At 54.2% G+C, this 26,526-nt stretch overlaps 2 protein-coding genes across 13 annotated transcripts in view; both read right to left on the bottom strand.

The window, feature by feature from the left end:
* Positions 1 to 550: 550 nt before the first annotated feature.
* RSPH6A (radial spoke head 6 homolog A) lies at positions 551 to 20,445 on the bottom strand. The gene is made up of 6 exons (XM_028839770.2): positions 19,528 to 20,445; positions 14,835 to 15,072; positions 9,076 to 9,840; positions 6,186 to 6,330; positions 4,701 to 4,818; positions 551 to 946 (listed from the first exon to the last, which is right to left on the bottom strand). The coding sequence occupies exons 1-6, from the start codon at positions 20,172 to 20,174 to the stop codon at positions 709 to 711; spliced, it is 2,151 nt and encodes a 716-aa protein (XP_028695603.1). The 5' UTR covers positions 20,175 to 20,445; the 3' UTR covers positions 551 to 708.
* SYMPK (symplekin scaffold protein) overlaps positions 20,445 to 26,526 on the bottom strand; it is a 50,202-nt gene continuing 44,120 nt past the window's right edge. For 6 of the 12 annotated variants that reach the window (XM_077980439.1, XM_015124293.3, XM_077980440.1 and 3 more), the window contains 5 exons: positions 22,913 to 23,100; positions 21,742 to 21,918; positions 21,448 to 21,543; positions 20,844 to 21,176; positions 20,445 to 20,696 (listed from right to left, as the gene is read on the bottom strand). In XM_077980439.1, coding sequence (XP_077836565.1) covers positions 20,559 to 20,696; positions 20,844 to 21,176; positions 21,448 to 21,543; positions 21,742 to 21,918; positions 22,913 to 23,100 — 932 coding nt within the window. In that variant the 3' untranslated portion in view covers positions 20,445 to 20,558. Of the gene's footprint in view, positions 20,697 to 20,843; positions 21,219 to 21,349; positions 21,581 to 21,688; positions 21,940 to 22,882; positions 23,124 to 26,526 lie in introns of all 12 variants that reach the window. The other 6 variants (XR_013409930.1, XR_013409932.1, XR_013409931.1 and 3 more) reach the window with 6 other exon arrangements.

Below are 26,526 nucleotides of genomic sequence, written 5' to 3' on the forward strand. Positions count from 1 at the left end.
CATTTCAATAATGGTTTGATGGTGAGGTAAACGAACAAATAAAACCGGTGGGGCTGGTCGCGGTGGCTCACAGCTGTGCCCCAACACTTTGGGAGGCCAAGACAGGCAGATCGCTTGATGCCAGGAGTTCAAGACTGGCTTGGGTAACATAAACCCCATCTCATAGTGAAACCCCGAAAAATTGAAAAAATTTAGCTGGGCATGGTGGCCTGTGCCTGCAGTCCTAGTTACTCAGGACCCTGTCCCTACAAAAATTACAAAAATTAGTGTATGTGGTGACGTGCACCTGCGGTCTCAGCTACTCAGGAGGCTGAGATGGGAGGACTGCTTGAGCCTGGGAGGTCAAGGCTGCAGGGAGCTGAGATCATGCCACTGTACTCCAACCTGGGTGACAGAATGAGATCCTGTCTCAAACAACGACAACGACAAAAACCAAACAGGTGGCAGAGACTGCCAGGCAATGTCTGTGCCCTCTGCAGGGCCCAACAGCCCTAGCTTGGAGTTCATGTCAACAGATGTGGTGAACAAATGAATGAATGGCTCATCCATAACGCCGTGGAGAAATTTTATTTGAAGTAGTTGCCTTCCTTTTCTATCCCTGCCCTCTGGGGACAGGAAGCAAACAGTGAAAATATTAATACATACTAACGACCTCTAAGGGGAAATTTGCTATCTACCTGCTTGGGGAAAGTGGCTAGAAGGCGGGCCTCAATCATCTGTCTCCTCGCCCTCCTCCTCCTCCTCACCCTCCTCCTCCTCCTCGGTGGCTCCCAGGGCTTGCTCCTGGGCTGCTTTCAGAGCCTGCTCCTCTTCCACTGTGGGGTCACTCATCTCCATGATCTCTGGGCCACTGGGGTACTCTTGCTGAATGGGGGCTGGCAGGGCAGGGTTGAAGTTCTCAGGGCTGTACTTGTGACCCCAGCCGATGTAGATGTTCTCAAACTTTCTGGAGAGGCAGAGACACTGTGAAATTCTCCCTCAAAGACCCCAGACTTTACTTTTTTTTTTTTTTTTTTTTTTTTTTTTTGAGACAGAGTCTCACTCTGTTGCCCAGGCTGGAGTGCAGTGGTGCGATCTCAGCTTACTTCAACCTCCGCCTCCCTTGTTCAAGCAATTCTCCTGCCTCAGCCTCCCGTGTAGCTGGGACTACAGGCACACACCATCATGTCCAGCTAATTTTTGTATTTTTAGTAGAGACGGGGTTTCACCCTGTTGGCCAGTCTGGTCTCAAACTCCTGACCTCGTGATCTGCCCGCCTCGGCCTCCCAAAGTGCTGGGATTACAGGCATGAGCCACTGCATCTGGCCAGCCTTAACTTTCTTTAAGGGTAGGACAAAGCGTGTGCATAGCATGACTGCAAAGTTGTGGATGGCAGGGTGAAATGTGCTCACTGGGTTTCTCTGTATTACCCAGGCTGGATGCAAACTCCACCTCCTGGGTTCACTGCAAAATCTGCCTCCTGGGTTCAAGTGATTCTCCCACCTCAGCTTCCCAAGCAGCTGGGACTATAGGTGCACACCACCTCACCCAGCTAATTTTTGTATTTTTAGTAGAGATGGGGTTTCACCATGTTATCCAGGCTGGTCTCAAACTCCTGACCTCAAGTGATCTGCCCGCCTCGGCCTCCCAAAGTGCTGGGATTGCAGGCATGACCACCATGCCTGGCCTAATTTTTGTATTTTTAGTACAGAGGGGGTTTCACCATGTTGGCCAGGCTGGTCTTAAACTCCTGACCTCAAGTGATCTGCCTGCCTCCACCTCCCAAAGTGTAAAAATTAGCCAGTTGCAGTGGCACGTGCCTGTGGTTCCAGTTACTGGGGAGGCTGAGGTGGGAGGACTGCTGGAGCCCAGGAGTTTGAGGCTGCAGTAAGTTGTGATCATGCCACTGCACTCCAGCCTGGGTGACAGAGTGAGAACCTGTCTCAAAATAAATCAAGAAGTAAGTAACTAAAAATAACAAAACAAATTTAAATTATATATGCGGCTCCTATTTTATTTACGTAAGACATAATTTTATGTTGGATATCAATTTATTTATATGTGACATTTTATTTATGTCCAACATATTATGTGGGACATAAATAAAATTGTCTATGTGCTGGGGACACAGCAGTAAACAAACTAGACAAAAATCCCTGCCGGGTGCGGTGGTTCAGGCCTGTAATCCCAGCACTTTAGGAGGCCGAGGTGGGAGGATCAACTGAGGTCAGGGGCTCAAGACCACCCTGGTGAAACCCCATCTCTACAAAAAATGTAAAAATTAGCTGGGCATGGTAGCAGGCGCCTATAGTCCCAACTACTCAGGAGGCTGGGGCATGAGAATCCGTTGAATCCAAGAGATGAAGGTTGCAGTGAGCGGAGATCACACCACTGTACTCCAGCCTGGGTAACAGAGCGAGACTCCATTTCAAAAAAAAAAAAAAAAAAAAAAAAAAAAAATCCCTGGGTTGTGCCTATATTCTGCTAAGAGGAGATTGACAATGAACAAGGAGATTAGTGCCCAGTCCTAACCCAGCCAATTCAGCCTTTCTGCAGAATTTTAATTAGAGAAGGAAGAGGAACAGATGGGAGGAAAGGGAGGGGACTAAGAGGTAGGGAGAGAGGGAGACAGAGACCGATAAAGAGGCAGAGAGAGCCGAGCGCGGTGGCCCACGCCTGTAATCCCAGCACTTTGAGAGGCCGAGGTGGGTGGATCACCTGAGGTCAGGAGTTGGAGACCAGCCTGGCCAACATGGCGAAATCCCGTCTCTACTAAAAATACAAAAATTAGCTGGGCGTGGTGGCCCATGCCTGTAATCCCAGCTACTGGGAGGGCTGAGGCAGGAGGATGGCTTGAACCCGGGAGGCGGAGGTTGCAGTGAGCTGAGATCGTACCACTAAACTCCAGCCTGGGCGACAAAATAAGACTTCATCTCAAAAAAAAAAAAAAAAAAAAGAAAGAAAAGAAAAGAAAAGATTTAAAAATGAGGCCAGGCACAGTGGCTCACGTCTGTAATCCTAGTATGTTGGAAGGCTGAGGTGGGAGGGTTGCTTGAGGCCAGGAGGTGGAGGCTGCAGTGAGCCATGATCACTCCACTGCACTCCAGCCTGGGTGACAGAGAGACCCCATCTCAAAAAAAAAAAAGAAAGAAAGAAAGAAAAAGAAAAGAAAAAAACAATGGAACAATGGGTAGGGGGACAGAAGAGCATTGGGCGGGTGGGAGCAGAGGATGGATGGACAAGTGGAGCCTCAAGTTTGGATAATTTGCTTTCAGAGGAATGTTGGCATCTTGGGGTATGGCCTGAAGAAGGGAGTTGGCAAAAGCAAACGTGCCTCTTCCCAGCTTCCAGAGAAGGAAAAAATAAATGCCAGGAATGTGTTAAAGTATCCAGATTACATGCAATCCCACCACGGCTGTGATTCATACAGGAGTGAATACAGTCCCAGTTCACATCGAGATTAAAAAGGAAATTCTAGGAAAAATCGTCCTGCCATCTGGTGGACAAAGCTGGTAGGTGCGCCCACCTCCAGCTGCAAACCCCGTCACGCGGCACAGCAGAGGGCTGCCAGGTGCCTGGAGGAGAAGGACTGTGGGGAGTGTGCAACTGGGTGGGAAGATATGGGAGTGACTTCGGCTTGCCATTCTTGTTTTTTGAAACAAGGTCTTGCTCTGTCGCCCAGACTGGAGTGCAGTGGTGGGATCACAGCTCACTGCAACCTCGACCTCCTGGGCTCAAGCAATCCTTCTGCCTCTGCCTCCTAAGTAGCTGGGAATCTGTAGTCCGTGCAACTATGCCCAGCTGAGTTTTAAACTTATTATTATTTTTTTTTGTACAGATAGGGTCTTACTATGTTACCCTGGCTGGTCTCGAGCTCCTGGGCTCAAGCAATCCTCCCACCTTGGCAACCCAGAGTGCTGGGATTACAGGCATGAGCCAGTGCATCTGGCCCAAGCTTGCCATTATTTTGGAACAACTGGTGGTGGGAGGGAAGGTTTCTGCCCCATAGAGAGAAGAGCCTTCCAACTGGAAGAACAGGCCGGGTGTGGTGGCTCACGCCTGTAGTCCCAGCACTTTGGGAGACCGAGGTGGGCAGATCACTCGAGGTCAGGAGTTTGAGACTAGCCTGGCCAACATGGTGAAATCTTGTCTCCACAGAAAATACAAAAATTAGCCAGGCGTGGTGGCATGTGCCTGTAGTCCCAGCTACTAGGGAGGCTGAGCAGGAGAATCACTTGAATTTTGGAGGCGGAAGTTGCAGTGAGCTGAGATGGCGCCACTGCACTGTCACCCAGCCTGGGTGACAGAGCGAGAGTCCATCTCAAACAAAACAAAACCACAAACAAAAAAACTGGAAGAACTGTCCAGGGGACCCCAGGGAAGGAGTCAGCTTCCCCAGAGAGGGACTCTGTCCCTGTCATCAGGGGGCTGGAGATCCAGGTTCGTATCCCACAAGTGCTGTGTGACCTTAGCCAGTCCCTCCCACCCTCTGATTCTCCATACTCTCGTCATGACTCATCACCAAGACCCATCCTAGTGGGCTGGTATTTCCCACTTTAGCCCTGGTGAAACTCATAGGAGCTATGAGGGGGTCAGTCCTAGGGGCTTCCTGAAGGGGGCCCTCCCCATCTCTGCCCACCCTGGTGAGTTGCCCAGCCCAGCCAGGCCTTGAAGAAGTCCTGAGGGATTCTCCTGCTGGGAGGGGCTGGGGGAAGACCTACTTGCCGCTGGCATAGGCATAGGCCCCCGGCCAGAGGTTGGAGCGCACAACGGCCACTGAGTACTGCGGGCAGAGGCTGCAGGACAGCCGGGTGGTCCAGGGTGCCAGATGCATGATTTCTGTGGTGGAGAGGCAGCAGAGGGTGGGCAGCAGGGTCAGGAAGGCCCTCAGTCCCTGCACTGCACCCTGGAGGAAGGCAGGCAGCAATAAGGGAGGCCTGGAGGGGCATAAGGGGAACTACAGCCACCAACAGCTCGGGCTGCGGTGTTTGAACCCTGGCTGCAGACCACACTCTCTCTCGCACGCTCTTTTTTTTGGAGACAGAGTCTCGTCACTTTGTCACTCAGGTTGCAGTGCAGTGGCGTGAGCTCGACTCACTGCAACCTCTGCCTCCTGGGTTCAAGCGATTCTCCTGCCTCAGCCTCCCAAGTAGCTGGGATTATAGGCGTGCACCACCACGCCCGGCTAATTTTGTATTTTTAGTAGAGACAGGGTTTCACCATGTTGGCCAAGCTGATCTCGAACTCCTGACCTCAGGTGATCCACCCACCTCGGCTGGCTGCATCCAGTAAATGGGGAGACTCATCTGGCCTTTGTTGCAGGGTGGCAGTGAGGCCCGGTGACAAGGTCTGCGCACACCTGCTGCAGTGCCTGGTGCCCAGCAGGGCCCCCCGACTGAGGAGCCGCTGTGATTCCGCTCCTGAGTTGGCCATCAGTTTAGACCAGGGTGCAGAGGGCAGGGCACAGCCTGGCAGGATCTGGCTTCAAATCCAGGACTTGTCCCCTGGCCCACTCCTAGCCTCTCTCTCCACTTCCCTGTGAGTGCCTGAGGCCCCAATGTTACGAAATTCCTGTCCATTCATCCAAAATCCAGCTCCAGGTTGGGCACAGTGGGTTATGCCTATAATCCCAGCACTTTGGGAGGCCGAGTAAGGTGGATCACTTGAGGTCAGGAGTTCGAGATCAGCCTGGCCAACATGGTGAAACCCCATCTCTACTAAAAATACGAAAGTTATCTGGGAGTGGTGGCACATGCCTGCAATCCAGCTACTCAGGAGGCTGAGACGAGAAAATTGCATGAAACCGAGAGGTTGAGGTTGCAGTGAGCGAAGATTGCACCACTACACCCCAGCTTGGGCGACGGAGCAAGACTCCGTCTCAAAACAACAACAGCAACACACACACACACACACACACACACATACACCCAGCTCCAGTCTTTAGGGAGGGCTCCCCAACTACATCCCCCTCCCTCCAGGCCCACATGGGACTCAAAAGGCCATATCCTAAGGTTTGGGCCATTGCCACAAATCTATGGCAGAACCTCCTGATGGGGCCACTGTGATCACGCCCATTTTTTAGCTGAGAGAGCCTCTGAGGCTGGGAGGGAAGGACCGGGGAGATGGACCCCAGCAGTGCAGCCACCCCTCCCTTTCTTCCCAGCCCTCCCCAGCTAGTGGTGTACAGGCTGAGAAGGTTTCCTTACCCGCATCTTCTGAAAGTGGCGTTAGCAGTGGGGGGCCAACCTCCTGCTCCACCTCCTCTGGCCCCTCATCAGCCTTCTCTTCCTCCTCCCCCAGGTCCTCTTCCTCCTCTGTCTTCTGCAAAGGGTTCACCCAAGTGCAGCGGCCCTGGGGGTGGGGGGAAGCTCAGGCGATGGCCCCAGTGCACAGAGCCCAGCCTACATCCTGTGGGGGAGGTGAAGGGCCAACAGGACTGAAGCACAGCCTTGTCCTCAGAGACCCAGGCACAGGCAAGAGGGCAAGATTTAGCCGCACAGTTAAGAGGAGGTGGGAAACGGGCCGACAGAACTGCTGTATTGAGATGAGGACTCCTGACTGTGTGACCCCCATTCATGCATTCATTCACTCATTGATTCTTTTTTTTTTTTTCTTTTTGAGACGGAGTTTTACTCTGTGGCCCAGGCTAGAGTACAGTGGCACGATATTGGCTCACTGCAACCTCTGCCTTCTGGTTTAAGTGATTCTCCTGCCTCAGCCTCCCGAGTAGCTGGGATTAAGGTGCCTGACACCATGCCCAGCTAAATTTTGTATGTTTTAGTAGAGACAGTGTTTCGCCATGTTGGCCAGGCTGGTCTCGAACTCCTGACCTCAAGTGATCCACCCGCCTCGGTCTCCCAAAGTGCTGGGATTACTAGAGCGAGCCATCACACCTGACCACGCATTGATTCTTTTTTTTTTTTTTTTTTTTGAGACGGAGTCTCACTCTGTCACCCAGGCTGGAGTGCAGTGGTGCAATCTTGGCTCACTGCAAGCTCTGCCTCCTGGGTTCACCGCCCGAGCAGTGGCTCATGCCTGTAATCCCAGCACTTTGGGAGAGTGAGGCAGGTGGATCACTCGAGGTCAGGAGTTTGAGACCAGCCTGGCCAACATGGTGAAACGCCGTCTCTACTAAAAAATATAAAATTTAGCTGGGCATGGTGTCAGGCACCTGTAATCCCAGCATGAGGTGGGCGGATCACGAGGTCAGGAGATGGAGACCATACTGGCTAACATGTTGAAACCCCATCTCTAGTAAAAATACAAAAAAATTAGCCGGGCGTGATGGCAGACGCCTGTAGTCTCAGTTATTCAGGAGGCTGAGGCAGGAGAATGGCGTGAACCCAGGAGGCAGAGCTTGCAGTGAGCCAAGATCATGCCACTGCACTCCAGCCTGGGCAATAGATCGAGAATCTGTCTCAGGAAAAAGAAAAAGAAAAAGAAAAAAAAAATTAGTCAGGCATAGTTGTGGTGGTACTTGCCTGTAGTCCTAGCTACTCGGGAGGCTGAGGCAGGAGGATTGCTTGAGCCCTGGAGGTCAAGGTAGCAGTGAATTATGATCGTGCCACTGCATGCCAGCTTGGGTGACACAGCAAGATGCTATGTGTTAAAAGAAAAAAAAAGTTGGGCGTGGTGGCTCAAAGTGCTGTAATCCCAGCACTTTGAGAGGCTGAGGCGGGCAGATCACCTGAGGTCAGGAGTTTGAGACCAGCCTGACCAACATGAAGGAACCCTGTCTCTCCTAAAAGTACAAAATTAGTTGGGCGTGGTGGTGCGTGCCTGTAATCCCAGCTACTTGGGAGGCTGAGGCAGGAGAATTGCTTAAACCAGGGAGGCAGAGGTTGCAGTGAGCCCAGATCATGCCATTGCACTCTAGCCTGGGCGACAAGAGCAAAACTCTGTCTCAAAAAAAAAAAAAAAAAAAAAAAAAAAAGAGGAAAAAAGAAGAAGAAGAAGAAGAAAAGGATCGGACGTAGTGGCTCATGCCTATAATCCTAGCACTTTGGGAGGCCAAGGCTGGCGGATTGTCTGAGCTCAGGAGTTTGAGACCAGCTTGGGCAACACAGTGAAACCTCATCTCTACTAAAATATAAAAAATTAGCCGGGCGTGGCAGCGTGTGCCTGTAGTACCAGCTACTCAGGAGGCTGTGGCAGGAGAATCGTCTGAACCTGGGAGGTGGAGGCTGCAGTGAGCTGAGATCGCGCCACTGCACTCCAGCCTGGATGACAGAGACTCCGTTCCCCCCCCAACCAAAAAAAAAAAAAAAAAAAAAAAAAGGCCGGGCGCGGTGGCTCAAGCCTGTAATCCCAGCACTTTGGGAGGCCGAGACGGGCGGATCACGAGGTCAGGAGATCGAGACCATCCTGGCTAACACGGTGAAACCCCGTCTCTACTTTAAAAATACAAAAAACTAGCCGGGCGAGGTGGCGGGCGCCTGTAGTCCCAGCTACTCGGGAGGCTGAGGCAGGAGAATGGCGTGAACCCGGGAGGCGGAGCTTGCAGTGAGCTGAGATCCGGCCACTGCACTCCAGCCTGGGCGGCAGAGCAAGACTCCGTCTCAAAAAAAAAAAAAAGGCCGGGCGCGGTGGCTCAAGCCTGTAATCCCAGCACTTTGGGAGGCCGAGATGGGCGGATCACGAGGTCAGGAGATCGAGACCATCCTGGCTAACACAATGAAACCCCGTCTCCACTAAAAAAAAATACAAAAAAATTAGCCGGGCGTGGTGGCGGCGCCTGTAGTCCCAGCTACTGGGGAGGCTGAGGCAGGAGAATGGCGGGAACCCGGGAGGCGGAGCTTGCAGTGAGCCGAGATCGCGCCACTGCACTCCAGCCTGGGCGACAGAGCGAGACTCCGCCTCAAAAAAAAAAAAAAAAAAAAAAAAAACAACGGAAAGAAAAGGAAAAAAAATGCCTCTGCCCCCAAAGGTTTCCGAAGGGATTATCCGCCAGTATCTGTTGAACCAATCAATGGATGGATGAATGAACGAATGAATGTTAGTTGCCTAGCAGAGAGTAAGAGCTTGAGGTCAGTATTGCAGGGTCATGCGCGAGCCCCCTGCCCCTGCCATGTGGGAGGCGGGAGTCCCGGCGCTCACCTGCGGCAGGATGTGCTGTGTGTGATGCACCCAGTTGGCCATGGAGTCGACCAGCTCCAGCACGGGGATGCCCTCGAAGTCGGGGTTCTCCTCGTAGGAGTCGCGCCCAGCACCACCTTCCTCCTCCTCGTCGCCCTCCTCCTCGCTAAACTGGTAGAAGCCCAGCGGGCTGACCTGCGTGGCGGCCGAGATGCGGGCTATTTGGGCCCGCAGGTAGTTGGCCTCGTTGCCCGGGAAGGGAGGGTAGCTGACCACCGGTGCGTCCAGGTAGCCTGTGAAGAACTTCTTGATCTTTCGGGCGTTCACGATCTGGGCCGGGGTGACGTGGGGCAGCCGCGTCCACGGCAGGCCCGGCTCGTTGCACACAAAGTACAGGTACTTGTTGGCGCCCGAGCGGCTCTCCTCCTTGGGGATCACGGGCGGCGGCTTCCATACGGGCTTAGGGATGATGTCCACGGTCTTCTCCTCGTCCTCCTCGCCCTCCTCCTCGCCGTGCGCCTCCATGACCTCGCCACCCTCCGTCATCTCCTCCACCTCCTCCTCCTCCGCCTCCTCCTCGCCCTCCCGGAATTCCACCTCGGCCACCAGGTAGCTGCGGTTCATTCCCAGGATCTTGCCCCAGAAGCGACAGGTGTGGATTGGCTGCTGCTCCGCCAGCTGCTTCATGGCCAGGAAAATGCGGAAGCTCTCGTCGGAGCTCAGGCCGACGCCCGCCTGCTCGAAGTAGAAAGCGGTCTCCATGATGTTGGGCACTGGCGTCTCCCCCTGCGCAGGGTAGGGTGGAGGGCAGAGGGGAGAATGCTGAAGCTCCGCTCCCTAGTCTACCTTTTCCAGACTTTTCTAGAGTCAAGAGAGCTAAAAGAGGCTGGGTGCAGTGGCTCACGCCTATAATCCCAGCACTTTGAAAGGCCGAGGTCGGCTGGTCACTTGAGGTCACGAATTCCAGTCCAGCTTGGCCAACATGGTGAAACTCTGTCTCTACTAAAAATACAAAAATTAGCCAGCCATACAAGCGGGCGCCTGTAATCCCAGCTACCTAGGAGGCTGAGGCAGGAGAATCACTTGAACCAGGGAGGCGGAGTTTGCAGTGAGCTGAGATTGCTCCACTGCACTCCAGCCTGAGCAACAGAGTGAGACACGGTCTCAAAAAATAAAAAGAGGCCTGATGTGGTGGCTCACGCCTGAAATTCCAGCACTTAGGGAGGCCAAGGCAGGCAGATAACTTGAGGTTAGGAGTTTGAGACCAGTCTGGCCAACATGGTGAAACACTGTATCTTTAAAAAATACAAAAATTAGCCAGTCGTGGTGACAGGCGCCTGTAATCCTAGCTACTTGGGAGGCTGAGGCAGGAGGATCGCTTGGACCTGAGAGGTGGAGGTTGCAGTGAGCCAAGATCACACCACTGCACTCCAGCCTGGGTGACAGAGTGAGACTCCGTCTCAGAAAAGAAAAGAGAAGGGAAGAGAAGAGAAGAGAAGAGAAGAGAAGAGAAGAGAAGAGAAGAGAAGAGAAGAGAAGAGAAGAGAAGAGAAGAGAAGAGAAGAGAAAAGAGAAAAGAGAAAAGAAAAAGAAAGAAACCTAAAAGATTCTGTAACTCAGCTGCCACTCATGCCAGCCAGTGAGATGTAGGGAAAGCCATTGGAGAGGATGTCCCTGATGGAGAAGAAAAGGGAAAACCACACTAGGAGAAAATCTTTTGCCTTTTGTCTTTTGTCTTTCCCTATTCTTCCTGCCTGGAATGGGGACATAAGATCTGGAGCCACAGCAGCTATCTTGGGACCATGAGGCAACACACGGGAGACAAAGTACTACACCCTTAATAGTGGTGGAGATGACGGTGGAAATTGCCTGGTCCCCAGTAGCATTGCTCAGCTGCCTTACCCACCCTGACCTTCTTCCTCCTGTAACAAGCCACTTTTATTCACGATTTCTGTGACTTGAAGCCTGATGCATTCCTAACACGAACTCCATGTTTCACAGAAAGTTAAGGGAGAAGACAGGTCTTGAACGGAGGAGTCAGTGATGTTAGAGGATGGTAATAAGTCTGCCCTCACTGCCTCCATCTATACCATTTGCTTGATTCACACAGCCAGAGGACGGGTGGGGCGGAGGAGAAGAAGAAAAGGAGAGGAGGAGGAGGAGGAAAAAGAGGAAGAAGGAAAGAAGGAGAAAGAGAGAGAGAGAGAGCGAGGCTCAGAAAGGGATTGAAGGCAAGCAAGCTGAAACTAGAAGCCAGCAAAGTTTACGGCCATGCACAGTGGCTCATGCCTGTAATCCCAGCCCTTTGGGAGGCCGAGGCAGGCAGATCACAAGGTCAGGAGATCGAGACCATCCTGGTTAAAATGGTGAAACCCCGTCTCTACTAAAAATACAAAAAATTAGCCAGGCGTGGAGGCACGCACCTGTAGTCCCAGCTACTTGGAAGGCTGAGGCAGGAGAATAGCATGAACCCAGGAGGTGGAGCCTGCAGTGAGCGGAGATCGTGCCACTGCACTCCAGCCTGGGTGACAGAGGGAGACTCCGTCTCAAAAAAAAAAAAGAAAAAAGAAGCCAGCAAAGTTTTGGCTCAGAAGCCAGGGAAAGAAGTGTAATGTACATCTGCACAGGCCACAGACCAATATCCTTCCCTCTCCCAGGGAAATGCCTGCCAGCCCCTATCCATGTGGCCACAAGGCTGTCACCAACACTTTATTATTCAATCAGTCCTGAAATCTTTATTATTTATTTATTTATTTATTTATTATTATTATTTTTGAGACGGAGTCTTGCTCTGTCACCCAGGCTGGAGTGCAGTGACATGATCTCGGCTCACTGCAACCTCCGCCTCCTGGGTTCAAGCCAGTCTCCTGCCTCAGCCTCCTCAGTAGCTGGGATTATAGGCATGCACCACCACGCCCAGCTAGTTTGTGTATTTTTAGTGCGTTTTTTGTAGTTTGTATTTTTTGTGTTTGGTACAATGTTTGTATTTTAGTCCTGACCTCGTGATCCACCCGCCTCGGCCTCCCATAGTGCTGGGATTACAGGCGTGAGCCACCACATCCGGCCCTGTCGCAATTAATTAAAATTTAAAAAAGAAAAGAAAAGCCCTCCAGCTGGTGATTCTCAATGTCTCAGTGACTGGCTCTGTGTGCAGAGAGTAACAGCATGTAGAATGAACGCCTGGCGCTTGAGTTACATGATGAAATGAGAGCACGCTCCTAAAGGTCTTGGCAGGGGACCAAGCAGGTGTCAGAATTATCATAGAGTCCAGAACAAAAGTCTGTTGAACGAGTGAAAGAACACTTCGCCCCAATTTTAAGCATCATCCAATTCTGGGTTTGTGAAATTAAATATAGCCAGTCCCAGACTTAAGATAATTTGACTTAGAGTTTTCAACTTTAGGGTGGGTTTATCAGGGTATTAAATGCATTTGTGACCTATGTTTTTTTTGTGTTTTTTTTGTTTTTTTTTTTTTTGAGATGGAGTCTTGCTCTCACACTCAGGATGGAGTGCAGAGGCGCGATCTGGGCTCAGTGCAACATCCACCTCCTAGGTTCAAGCCATTCTCCTGCCTCAGCCTCCTGAGTAGCTGGGATTACAGGCGCCCGCCACCTCGCCTGAGTAATTTTTGTACTTTCAGTAGAGATGGGGTTTCACTATGTTGATCAGGCTGGTCTCAAACTCCTGACCTCAGGTGATCTGCCCACCTCAGCCTCCCAAAGTTGCTGGGACTACAGACATGAGCCACGGTGCCCGGCCAGTATTTTTGACTTATAATGGATTTATTGGGACCTGATCCCATGCAGAAGTTGAAGAGCATCTTGTATTCTTTTTTTTTTTTTTGAGACGGAGTCTCGCTCTGCCGCCCAGGCTGGAGTGCAGTGGCCGGATCTCAGCTCACTGCAAGCTCCGCCTCCCGGGTTCCCGCCATTCTCCTGCCTCAGCCTCCCGAGTAGCTGGGACTACAGGCGTCCGCCTCCAGGCCCGGCTAGTTTTTTGTATTTTTTAGTAGAGACGGGGTTTCACCGTGTTAGCCAGGATGGTGTCGATCTCCTGACCTCGTGATCCGCCCGTCTCGGCCTCCCAAAGTGCTGGGATTACAGGCGTGAGCCACCGCGCCCGGCCGAAGAGCATCTTGTATTCTGAGGACGGTGGAATGTTAATGAGTCCTGGGTGCTGCAGTTCTTAGTGGATCTCAATTTATAAACTGAGAAACCGAGGCTGGGAGAAAAGGAGTAATTGATTCAGTGTCCAGAGACTCCAGGAGGCACTGAATTTCACAGAAAAGGTCTGCAGGGCAAAATCGTTTTCTGGAGAGAGGAGTAGGAGACGGTACGAGAGACCAGTCTCCGTCTCTGCCTGGCAGCTGGACTTAGCTTTCTAAAAAGCAGAGCTTCTCAGGGTATGCTTAAGTGAAAAATCCAATTAAAAGATTAAAACAAACAAACAAAAACAGCTGGGCGCAGTGGCTCATGCCTGTAATCCCAGCACTTTGGGAGGCTGAGGTGGGTGGATCCCTTGAGGTCAGGAGTTCAAGACTAGCTTGGCCAACACAGTGAAACCCCATCTCTACCAAAAAATACCCCCCGAAATTAGTTGGGCGTGGGGGCACTTGCCTGTAGTCCCAGCTACTCAGTAAGCTGAGGAAGGAGAGTCATGAATCACTTGAACTCAGGAAGTGAAAGTTGCAGTGAGCCAAAATCACGCCACTGCACTCTAGCCCAGGAGACAGTAAGACTCCGTCTCAAAAAAAAAGAAAAAAAGAAAAAACTGTGTGTGTGTATGTGTGTGTGTATATATTTTTTTTTAATTTTTTTTTTTTCTGTTTTTTGAGATGGAGTCTTGCTCTATCGCCTAGGCTGGGGTGCAGTGGTGCGATCTTGGCTCACTGCAAGCTCTGCCTCCCGGGTTCACGCCATTCTTCTGCCTCAGCCTCCTGAGTAGGTGGGACTACAGGCACCCGCCACCATGCCCGGCTAATTTTTTGTATTTTTAGTAGAGACGGGGTTTCACTGTGTTAGCTAGGATGGTCTCGATCTCCTGACCTCGTGATCTGCCTGCCTTGGCCTCCCAAAGTGCTGGGATTACAGGCGTGAGCCACCGTGCCCGGCCAAAAAAACTATATATATTTAAAAAAAAAAATATATATATATATATATATAATAAAATAAAAATTAAAAAAATAAAAAGCAGAGCTGACAGCCTTTCCTTTGCTTCAAACCATTCAGCGGTGCTCCAGTGGCCTCAGAAGAAAGCCCACATCCTTTGCCTGGTGTTCAAGGCCTCCTGTGACCTGGTCCTGCCTCCTCCACTGGGGGCACCCATGAGACTTAAGTTGTTTTTGTTTTTTTTTGGTTTTTTGTTTTTTTTGATACAGAGTTGCGTTCTGTTGCCCAGGCTGGAGTGCAGTGGTGGGATCGGCTCACTTCAACCTCTACCTTTGGGTTCAAGTGATTCTCCTGTCTCAGCCTCCTGAGTAGCTGGGATTACAGGCGCCCGCCATCACACCCAGCTAATTTTTGTATTTTTAGTAGAGACAGGGTTTTGCCGTATTGACCAGGCTGGTCTTGAACTCGTGACCTCGTGATCCACCCACCTCGGCCTCCCAAAGCACTGGGATTACAGGCATAAGCCACCCCATCCTGCCGAGACTGAAGTTATTTTGTGACTGGATTGTCCAATGCTGTCTTTTGCCTCCGGGCCTCGACACAGGCTGTGCCCTAAGTATGCTTGGGCTCCCACTGACCCTGAAGCCCACCTCTCCTGACTGGCTCACTCACCACCTCCTCCTCCATCTCCTGTTCGCCTTCGGCACCGCCTCCACTCCGGGTGAACAGCGCCTTCTGTTTCTCTGCCATCTCGTAGGTGGGCTGCATCTCGGGCTCGTCCCGCAGCGTGTCCAGCTTGGGGTGGAACCATTCCCACTGCGTGGTGCGGTTCAGCGACTCCAGGACAGACAAGGGGTCCTCGGGCCGCTGGTTCAGGATCTTGGTCAGCAGGTTCACCAGGTGCTCGTACCTGCCTCCCGCAGGAGGAGTGGGAAGAGAGGGGCCTCACTCACTCAGCTCACTGAGCCGGCTCCCATGTGCCTGGCCCTGTGCCTGGTGCTGGGGACACAGCAGGGAACAGAAAAGGTTCCTGCCCAGGTGTAGCTGACATTTATTTATTTGTTTACTTATATTTTTCTTTTTTCTTTTTTTTTTTTTTGAGATGGAGTCTCACGCTGTTGCCCAGGCTGGAGTGCAGTGGCGCGATCTCGGCTCACTGCAAGCTCCGCCTCCCGGGTTCCCGCCATTCTCCTGCCTCAGCCTCCTGAGTAGCTGGGACTACAGGCGCCCGCCACCGCGCCCGGCTAATTTTTTGTATTTTTAGTAGAGACGGGGTTTCACTGTGGTCTCGATCTCCTGACCTTGTGATCCGCCCGCCTCGGCCTCCCAAAGTGCTGGGATTACAGGCTTGAGCCACCGCGCCCGGCCTTATTTTTTTAAATTATACTTTAAGTTCTAGGGTACATGTGGATAATGTGCAGGTTTGTTACATATGTATACTTGTGCCATGTTGGCGTGCTGCACCCATCAACTTGTCAGCACCCATCAACTCGTCATTTACATCAGGTATAACTCCCAATGCAATCCCTCCCCCCTCCCCCCTTGTTTACTTATTTGTATTTATTTTTTGAGATGGAGTCTTGCTCTGTCGCCCAGGCTGGAGTGCAGTGGCGCATCTCTGCTCACTACAACCTCCGCCTCCCGGGTTCAAGCGATTCTCCTGCCTCAGCCTCCCGAGTAGCTGGGATTACAGGCACCCGCCACCACGCCCGGCTAATTTTTATATTTTTAGTAGAGACGGGGTTTCACCATGTTGGTCAGGCTGGTCCCGAACTCCTGACCTTGTGATCTGCCCGCCTTGGCCTCCCAAAGTGCTGGGATTACAGGCATAAGCCACCATGAACGGTCGACATTCTTTTTTTGAGACAGAGTCTCGCTCTGTCACCCAGGCTGGAGTGCAGTGGCGCGATCTTGGCTCACTGCAAGCTCCGCCTCCCGGGTTCACGCTGTTTTCCTGCATCAGTCTCCTAAGTAGCTGGGACCACAGGTGCCTGCCACCACGCCCAGCTAATTTTTTGTATTTTCAGTAGAGACGGGGTTTCAACATGTTAGCCAGGAAGGTCTTGATCTCCTGACCTGGTGATCTGCCCGCCTCGGCCTCCCAAAGTGCTGGGATTACAGGCGTGAGCCGCCACGTGTGGCCTCCCGGCCGACATTCTTATGATGGAGACTGAGACTAATCAAACAAGCAAAATATATACAGCGTGTCAGGCATGGGGTGGCAATTTATAGGGTGACACATAAAGTACTGAATGGGGCCTGGGGGTGCCAGGGATGGGAGAGGGTTTGCAATTTGATTTTTTAAATTTATTTTTCAGACAGGGTCTCGCTCTGTTGCCCAAGCTGGAGTGCAGTAGTGCGACCTTGGCTCACTGCAGCCTCTGTCTCCTGGGTTCAAGCGATTTTCCTGCCTCAGCCTCCTAAGTAGCTGGGATTACAGGCACACACCACCACATCCCGCTAATGTTTTTGTATTTTTTGTAGAGACAGAGTTTCATCATGGTGGCCAGGCTGGTCTCAAACTCCTGACCTCAGGTAGATCTGCCTTCCTCGACCTCCCAAAGTGTTGGGATTACAGGCATGAGCCACCACACCTAGCCAACATTTATATTCTTCTTCTTATTATTTTTGAGACAAAGTTTTGCTCTGTTGCCCAGGCTGGAGTGCAGTGGTATGATCTCAGCTCACCACCACCTCTGCCTCCTGGGTTCAAGCGATTCTCCTGCTTCGGTCTCCTGAGTAGCTGGGACTACGGGTGCGCACCACCATCCCCAGCTAATTTTTGTATTTTTAGTAGAGATGGGGTTTCACTTTGTTGGCCAGGCCGGGCTCAAACTCCTGACCTCGTGATCTGCCCACTTAGGCCTCCCAAAGTGCTGGGATTACAGGCGTGAACCACTGTGCCTGGCCAGCATTTGTATTTTTCTTTTTATTGACACAAGGTCTCACTTTGTCACCCAAGCTGGAGTGCAGTGGCTCGGTCTTGGCTCACTGCAACCTCTGGTTCCCGGGTTCAAGTGATTCTCCCGCCTCAGCCTCCCCGGTAGCTGGGATTACACATGTGTGCCACCATGCCTAATTTTTGTACTTTTTGTAGAGATGGGGTTTTGCCATGTTGCCCAGGCTGGTCTCAAACTCCCGGACTCAAGTGATCTGCCTGCCTCAGCCTCCCAAACTGCTGGGATTACAGGTGTGAGCCACCGGGCCTGGTCACAGTCAGCCTTTGAAACCAAGTTGGTCTGATTTCCAAGCATGTTATGTGTCACCCTTTGCTATGCGGAAACTGTTTTGTTGGCAGTCTTGGGTGTGGTGTTGGGCCATCATGGAAGCTGGGAAGGGTAAGAAGCGGTGAGACTTTGGCTAGGGATTCTCAGGAAGACAGCCTGAAGCTCTGAAAAGCTGGCACTTGGGGAATAGCCAGAGGTTAATTCTGACTAGATTCTAGGATCCGAGGAAGGAGCAGGTAGTGACTAGAAATGAAATTTGGACAGTGGGCAGGGGCTGAACCATATAAGGCCTTTTGTTTGTTGGTTTGTTTGAGACAGAGTCTCACTCTGTTGCTCAGGCTGGAGTGCATTGGCACGATCTTGGCTCACTGTAGCCTCTGCCTCCCGGTTCAAGTGATTCTCCTGCCTCAGTCTCCTGAGTGGTTGAGATCACAGGCCTGCGCCACCATGCCTGGCTTTTTGTATTTTTAGTAGAGATGGGTTTTGCCATGTTGGCCAGGCTGGTCTCGAACTCCTGACTTCGAGTGATCTGTCTGCCTCGGCCTCCCAAAGTGCTGGGATTACTGGCATGAGCAAGGCCTTGTATGTTTCAGGTCAGGAGCCTTGAAGGCTGTGGCGAGGAGTCTGAGCTTCCTCCACGGGCAATGGGGAGCCATAGCAGATTCTGAGCATTGGAGGGATAGGGCCAGCTTTGTGCTTTAGTAAGAACCATTACTTCATCAATCTCATTTCTCCCGCTCTCCCTCTTTCTCCTTTGGTTCCAGACATACCAGCTCCTCAAAAACAGCAAGCCTCAGAGACTTTGCATTTGTCGTGTGCTCTGCCTGGCTCACTCTTCCTCCAGTTATCTGCAAGATGCTCTCCCTCACCTCCTTTAGGGCCCTAATCAAATGTCACCACCTTGGACAGGCCTTCTCTGACCCACACAATTTATTTTTTTTGAGACGGAGTCTCGCTCTGTTGCCCAGGCTGGAGTGCAGTGGCATGATCTCGGCTCACCGCAACCTCTGCCTCCCGGGTTCAAGTGATTCTCCTGCCTCAACCTCTCAAGGAGCTGGGATTACAGGCCCATGCTACCATGCCCTGATAATTTTTGTATTTTTTAGTAGAGATGGGGTTTCACCATGTTGGCCAGGCTGGTCTTGAACTCCTGACCTCAGGTGATCTGCCCGTGTCGGCCTCCTAAAGTGCTGGGATAATAGGCCTGAGCCCCCACGCCTGGTCAGACCCCCACTATTTTATGTGTTCCCTAGCCCTCTTAGCCTCCCTTATTTTTGACCTGAGCCCTTAGCTTCAGTTGATCACTTTTTCTATTTCTTGCCCACTCCCCTATAAAGAGAGCGTCCCAGGCATCTAATGGAGGCTGAGAGCAGTGTATTGTGACTGCAGCTAAGTGGCTTTCGCAAGTATCTTCCTCAGGCAGGGAGGTTTAGTTGCAGGATAAGAGGGTCTCAGGAGGGCTGGGCACAGTGGTTCATGCCTGCAATCTCAGCACTTTGGGAGGCCAAGATGGGCAGATCACTTGAGGTCAAGAACTTGAAACTAGCCTGGGCAACAGGGTGAAACCTTCTCTCCACTAAAAATACAAATATTAGCTGGGTGAGGTGGAGCACGCCTGTAACCCCAGCTACTCGGGAGGCTGAAGCAGAAGAATCACTTTAACTCAAGAGGGAGAGGTTGCAGTGAGCCGAGATCGTGCCACTGTGCTCCAGGCTCCAGCCTGGGCGACAGGGTGAGACTATGTCTGGGGGAAAACAAAACAAAAAAAAAGCAAGAGGACTTGGGGAGCCAAATCATGTGTTCTGGAATCCTGACTCTGCCACATCCTAGCTGTGTAGTTTTGGGTAAGCGACCCAACCTCTCCGTGTCTTCTCAGTCTCCTCTGTAAAGCAGGATGAGCTGATGTGCTCATCTCCCTGAGAATTAGGCGTGTGTGCGTGCAGTGCCGGCACATGTCTGGGAAGTGAATGCTAGCTGTTGTTGGCACTGATTCCGACTCTGAGCTGAATTAGAGGCCGGGAGCAGTCACTGGTTTTCCATGAGGGACGATCCCTTGTCTGACTGATTGAGGCAGGGACTTGGGTGGGGCCCCTCCCTGCCTGGGTCCCCCACCTGCCCCACTCCTAGCCCCTGCTCACAGGCTGAGGTCGCAACTGATGCTGGTCTGCAGCAGGTAGGCCTTGGCGTTCTGCACGGCCAGCTCCAGAGGCTCGGGCTCAGGCACTTCGGCACTGTAGTGTGGGAAGCCCAGCTCAGAGGGCGAGAACTGAAGGGCAGGGTCATCCCTTATGTAGGGCCCGTGCTGGGCACCTTCAGAGAACTGGTCTGTCTGGTAGAGGTTGAACGGGTCCAAGGGGTTGACTGGGGGCTCCGGGAAGGTGGAATCCAGTTGCTGGAACAGGCTGCTTTGGCCCTGCTGGAGCCGCTGCATTAGGCTGGTGGTGACCTCGGCGGCCTGGATCCTGCTTTCATCCGAGTAAGGCTGGGGCTGGAACTCCAAGGGAAAGCCCGTGTTCATGGATGGGTACTCCATGCTACCTATCCGGGCTTCCTCAGCCTGGAAGGCCCGGGGCATCAGCAAGCTCTCCTGTTGGGACAGGCTGCCCCTCTGTGACCAACCCGGGGCGTTACGCTGGGCGTCTGGCGCTATCTGCTGCCCCTCCTCGGGGTCCGCTGCCAGGGGCTGAACTTGGTCCCGACTGTACTGCCTCTGGGAGGCCTGGGAAGTCCTCCGGTCCGGGGGCTGCTGGGGAGGGCGCTCTGGGTAGGGCGGCAGGTCCCCCATGGTTCGCCAGGAGGAACAGACCTCTAGGAGAAAGGCTTACAGACAAGGAAGCCAAGCGAGCCACCTGTGGACACCGCCGGTTTCTGAGCACCGGAAGCGGGGGCCGTTACCCGGGGAGGGCGGGGGGAGCCGGGCCAGGGTGGGTTCCGCGCAGGCTCCGGGCGGCGCGCACTCCCGATCCCGCGCAGCCCCACGGCGGACGTCGCGCCAGACTCGAGACGGCACCCGCGCCCCAGGCCCACCCTTTTTCTTTTCAGTAACTTGCCCAAGTTCACATCTTTTATTTATTTATTTTTTTTAAGGCAAAGCACCTGCAGGTCAAGCCCCGCCCTGTCCCCCAGCCCCGCATCCCCGTCCCATCCCCCTTCCCCACCCCCAGCCCCGTCAGCTGTTCCCCTTGGCCTCGGGTTCCCTGGCATCCTCGGCAGCCGGGCTGGGGGTCTTCACGACATCTTCTCCAATAGGTGCCAGGGTCTGGGGGCTCCGCTCCTCCTTAGAGGTCAGCCCGCCCGCTGCTGTCTCCTGGTGACCGGGGAAGGAAAGGGGAGCCGGTTGGATGGTGTGGTCCCCTCCATGCTCCCATTCAGGCCCTGTCCCGATGCCCGTCCCCCACCTTCACCCCGGCCCAGCTCCGGCTTCCTCCTTCGCAGCGAAGGCTGTTCTCCCTACCTTGGATAGGGGGCCCTCGAGACTAGAGTCCAACAGCGCGGCCTCGGTCAGCCCTGAGTCGTCATCCATGCTGATGAAGATGCCCGGGGTCTCGCACTCAGGCCCCTCCTCCCGGAAATCCATGGCTTCCTCAGACGGGGGCGGGCCCGGCCGGGCCGAGGGAGAGAGAGAGGAGGAGGAGGAAGAGGGGGCTCCCACTCCTCCCGGCTTCAGCTTCTGCTCCTCCTCCAGCTGCCGCTTTAAGGCCTTCTCCTGGGCCAGCCGCAGGCCAATGAGGTCCTGCGGGGGCCGGGGGGCCGGGGCCGGGGCCAAGGCCAGAGGCTCCAGGTCGTCCTGAGGGTGGGGAGGGCCACACAGAAACTCAGAGGTGGGTGGCTCAGAGGACGGCGGGAAAGAGAAGGAACCACCCTGAGGTGGTCTTTGAGTTCACCAAGGGCATGGGGAGGAAGGGGCAGTTGTCTCCCAGACCCCCAACTCCCTTCCAGCAGGAGCATCCCCTGGGAGACGGGTGGCTCAGAGCAGGGGTGGCCATGGTGAGCCTTGCTGGCTTGGGGTATGGGGTGGGAGTCTGAGGATCCAGATGGGTGGGCTGCAGGGCCCTCACCTCCTCCAAGGGCCCTGCAGGCGCTTCCTTGGCCTCTGGCTCCTGCTTGCCGCTGGCCTCCAAGATGGTCATGATGGAGTTAGGGATATGAGCTTGCTGGGTGGAGAGCAGGAAGGGGGCGCTGGGGACAGCTCTGGCACAGAGACCCCACTTGCACACCTCAGGTCCCGGGGCCCTAACCCTCCAGAGCTCCTAGCAGTGCAGGGCCTTTTGTATCCACCTCCATCCAGTCCCCACCAACCGGAGGGACCCAGGGGGCTGCCCACCGCACACCCGGGGTGGGGGGAAGGGTACCTGGTGGGGGGTGAAGGAGCGGACATGGGCCAGCAGAGGCTCCCGGAGCTCAGGGCACTTGTCAAAGACGGCTCCCAGCTGCTGGGGCGGCAGCTGCAGGATGACCTGGAAGCTCTGGGGCTTGGTGCGCTGGCAGCACTTGATGAAGCCCTCCCACACTTTGGGGTACTTCCACACCTGAACCAGGGAGGGAGGGAGCTGTCGGGAGGGGCACACAGGCAGTCCCCCCGCCTTGACACTGGGAGAAAGACCTTGCCAAGACCATGCCCAAATCCCACCATCCAAGATTCCTCTGGATGGGCCACAAGCAGCCCTGACCTCCCTCCAGAGGCCTTTGTCTTCCCGATCCAGCGGGCTGGACCATGAGGGCAACTTGGGAAGGGGGTGGAAGAAAACTCAGAGCCGCCTTTTACCAGAGCTACCCCTGGGCCAGGCCTAGGCTAAGTGCTGCGGGAGCACGTCTCATGACATTCCCACGGTAGTCTCCAGGGGGCGACATTAGCCCTGCTAAACAGCGGAGGTCAATGCCGGTGCCAGGACCTGTCCCGGGTCACATGTACATTCTCACGGCAGCCTCCAGGGGGCGACATTAGCCCTGCGGGATTTGGTTTTTTGTTCCATCACGTTATTTTTTTTTTTTTTTTTGAGACACGGTCTTCATCTGTCGCCCAGGCTAGAGTGCAGTGAGTGGCGCGTTTCTTCCTTACTGCAGCCCCAAACTCCTGGGCTCAAGCAGTCCTCCTGCCTCGGCCGCCCAAGGAGTTGCATTACAGGTGTGGGCCATCACACCTGGCCTCATTGTCGTATTTCTAAAGCCCAAATTTCTAGCACTTCTTAAAAAACTGGACCATTTTTCAGCTCGGGGATGCATCCTGGCCGGGCACACAGCAGTGGAGGGTAAGAAGCAGCCATGCCTCTCCTGGGTGCACACCCCTTGAGGGTTACCATAGCTCCTACCACCCAGCTGCCCTCCCTCATCACCTGGGAGCTGGCCCAGTCATAGACCCTGGAACTCCGCTATTTTCTTGGCAAGGAGGCAGAGCAGAGCCTGCCATCCTCCACCAGGCTCCCTCTGGGGTCAGGGGAAGGGGAGGGCAAGCAGGATAGAAGCCTGCTGGTTAGGTCTGCTGCCGTCTGCAGCCTGGGGGCGGGGTGGCCGGGGGTGGGTTACCTGCTTCATGATGAGGCGGGACAAGATGTTCATGACGAAGCCCCCCAGGCGGGGGTACATGGTCAGGGACTGGATGACGGTCCTCATGAGCAGCATGGGCAGGGGGCTCTGCTCCATCAGCTGCTGCATCACCACGGCCAGCACCTCTGACGTGTACACGTTCCGCTCCGCAAAGCACAGGTTGGTGGCTGCGAGGAGGCGGAGAGTGGGCCTGTCCTCTCTGCCCAGCTGCCCCCTGGGAGGTGGGAGCCCTGGCCCTGCTGTCTGCCCGTGTGAGGGGAAGACTTCTAAAACCTTGACTTCTAAAGCCCCTGAGGGAGACAGGAAACTCCCCCCACCCAGCAGAAGGCACACTGCAGCCCTGCCCTTGGAAAACCTGCGGGCTTCATTCAAGGGAGAAGACATCCAACTCCAGGAAGCCCCAAAATGGGTAGAACAGGGAACCCATGGCCCCTCACTTGGAGGACGACCTTGGGAAAGATGTGTTGCTAAGCCCTGGGGGAGTGGCAGGGCCCCCCAACACTGCCAGGGAGGGAAGGCAGCTATTGGCTTCCACCAGCCCCTCCAGAGAGAACAGCAGTCCACAGACCAGCTTGTCAGAGGGCCAAGGGACTGCCCACTCGGTCCTGACAAGGGTACAGGGCTTGCGCTGGTGCTGGGAAGATGGGGGGGGGTGCCAGGCAAAGGGCTGCGTGGGGGTTATGAGCACAATCAGTAGAGTAATAGCGAAGGGAGGGACAAGAGGCGGCTGGGGCCGGGGCATACGATGAGCTCAACACCCAGTGCCACTACCAGGAGGACCCAGAGGGTTGGCACAGCACGAGCATCCTCGAAGGCAGGCCCTGGGGGTCTGTTCCCCAGTAGGTGGCCATGCCCCAATCCACTGTGCTAATGGGAGGCCCCAGGAGCTGCCTTTGAAGCCCTTCCCCAAACACCACTTGCCATGTGAATGTCAACCAGGAAGTCTTTATTGAGCCAGAAGAACACCCCAACCCCCCAAATCCTTGAGGCTAACAGAGAACAGGGATGGGGTCTCTAAGGGAGGGGGAGGTGTAGACAGGTGGGAGGCGGCTGAATGGGAAGAGAGTGGAGGCAAGGGCCTGTCAGAAACCGAGGAAGCCCCTGCTCCTCCTCAGGGCCAGGTGGTCACTGGTCCTGCCCTCTCAACCACCTAAAGGCTCCAGAATCAGCCCTCCCCTCCTCCTTCCCTGTCAGCTTTGCCCTGGCCCCCAACCTGGGCCTCCCCTGAGCCTCTGATCCATTCTCCATACAGCAGCCTGAAGGGTGCTTTGGAAAGCTCAGACCTGACTCCCCTCCCAGAGACCCTCAAGAAACAAGGCCAAATTCCCACCACAGCCTGCGAGACTCCTGTGGGCAGACCCCAGGGGCGCCTTTCCTGATGGCGACAGCCTGACCTCCTCTCTTGACCAGGGCCCCTCTTTCGTCTCCTAGGTCCAGAACCAGCCAGCGAGCACCTCCCTCAGTCCCTGCAGTCTCCTGCTGCTGCCGCCTACTCAGCCTTCCTTGGTCTCAGCCTGAGTGTCCCCTTTTTTGGGAAGTCTTCCCTGATGTCCCACACCCAGGCTGGGTTATGTGGCCCCTCTGGGCTGCCCAGTCCCACGCCACCCCTCAGTTGTTACTGGCCAGGGACTTCTTGTCTCTTTCCCTGGACTGTAAGCCCTGGAGGGACAGGGCTAGGGCTGTCCTTCCTGTGTCCCCAGCACTACCCAGGATGGATACGGGTGAGCAGAGGTGCTGAGTTTTCTTAATGCTGGACTACCAGCAGTGGGTCTAGTTATAGACAAGTTCCCCAGAGGAACAGGGTGGTCTATGGGGGAGTGAACAGTGCACAACAAAAGGACTGTACTTTGTGATCTGGAGCTTAGAGTGCAACCAGAAAGAATTCTGGTGCCCGTGGAGAAAAACGTGGGCTGGGTCTGGGGACACCAGCTGGAAGGTTGTCTAGCCTGCAGTGTGCAGGCCTGGCTGTGTTGGAAGAAAAGGGTAGGGTGGTATAGGGTAGGCCCCCGCTGACCCTTCCAGGGGCCTGGCTCTTGGTGGCCTGTGTGGCCTCCGGCAAGGCCCTTTCTTCTGGGCCTAGGATCCTCAGGGCTTCTAATCTGGGTCCACAAATGGTCTTGGGGGGTGTGTGTGTGTGTATGTGTGAACCCCCTCGAACTGTATGCAATTCATATGAGCATACTGTCCTGGGATTGGGCTAGAACTTTCCTCAGATCACCAAAGGGGTCGGGGAACGTGAAGACCACAGCCCTGACCTATGAGCCTGGAGATCTTTCCCCCCTGCGGGTCTCCCACGAGAGGCCTTGGGGCCTCCTGGGTTTTAATGCGGGTTTGATATTTCTGTAAGCTCCTCTCTTGACCTTAAAAGTTTCTGAGAAAACTTGCAGAGGGGCCGGGCGCGGTGGCTCAAGCCTGTAATCCCAGCACTTTGGGAGGCCGAGACGGGTGGATCACGAGGTCAGGAGATCGAGACCATCCTGGTGAACACAGTGAAACCCCGTCTCTACTAAAACTACAAAAAACTAGCCGGGCGAGGTGGCGGGCGCCTGTAGTCCCAGCTACTCGGGAGGCTGAGGCAGGAGAATGGCGTGAACCCGGGAGGCGGAGCTTGTAGTGAGCTGAGATCCGGCCACTGCACTCCAGCCTGGGCGACAGAGCGAGACTCCGTCTCAAAAAAAAAAAAAAAAAAAAAAAGAAAACTTGCAGAGGAAGGTTAGGAAGTAAGTCACTGAAACACCGTTTCAAGCTAGAACACGAAAGTAAGCGGCACAGAGAGGAAGCCCTTTCCTGTCTGAGGGTGAGAAGAGAAATCAAAGGACAGCAGTCTTCTGAGTAGAGAGGGCGACAGTGAGGGTGTCCAGCTCTGGATGGCTCCTGGCCCAGAAACCTCGCTCAGGAGGAGTGGAGGGGCAGGCGCTCTCAGGGGAGGTGGTCCTCCGTCGCGGAACCGGCAGAGCTGGGATTCCCACCCAGGTCCGTTTAACTTCAGATTCTGTTTTTTCCACTACACCACTTAGCTTCTGCGCGGCCCTGAGTAAGTCACCTAACCTCTCTGGAGCCTCCATTTCCTGTCTACACAATGGAAATGAACATACTCACCAAGTGGCGGACCAGCAGGCTCAGGTCTGTAGGCCTTCAGGGAGAGCCCAGAGCAGAGTGCTCAGTGAGTGGGGGGCCATCGTGAGCCAGTCAGTTCGTCGCCAACCCTGCCGCCCTGGAGGCAAGCTCTCCTGCCTCATCTACCCTAGGCCACAAGTGCCATGGAGCCCTGGGTCTGCCCTGCTGCTGCGCCTCTAAGCCTCTGATTACCACTCATGGTGCGCCCTGCTTCCTTCTATTCCTCAGGGCTAGGGGTTGGGCTACCCCTGACTGCTTTAGGCCCACTGTGTACCAGTGCACAGCAGGTACATCAGAGTGCCTTAGACAGAGGCAGAAAAAGTTGGGTTGTAAAGGGTAAAACCTGGGAGGAAGGAAGGAAAAGAAGGAGGGAGGGAGGGAGGAGGAGGCAGGTAAAGGAGGGAGGGAGGTGGCTCTCCAGAGCTCTGAGGTGGGGCTGTGAGTGGCAGTCTTTGACTTGGCAGATTCCAGTGGGG

The sequence above is a fragment of the Macaca mulatta genome, chromosome 19 (genome assembly GCF_049350105.2).
Source record: "Macaca mulatta isolate MMU2019108-1 chromosome 19, T2T-MMU8v2.0, whole genome shotgun sequence".
In the NCBI taxonomy this organism is placed as follows: Eukaryota; Metazoa; Chordata; class Mammalia; order Primates; family Cercopithecidae; genus Macaca; species Macaca mulatta.

Coding starts and splice junctions, on each gene's coding strand:
- RSPH6A (XM_028839770.2), bottom strand. CDS start 20,174: ATGGGGGACCTGCCGCCCTACCCAGAGCGCCCTCCCCAGCAGCCCCCG. Junction 15,073..19,527: donor ATCAGTTGCGACCTCAGCCT/GTGAGCAGGGGC, acceptor TGCGGGAGGCAG/GTACGAGCACCTGGTGAACC. Junction 6,331..9,075: donor CACAGCACATCCTGCCGCAG/GTGAGCGCCGGG, acceptor CCCCACCCCCAG/GGCCGCTGCACTTGGGTGAA.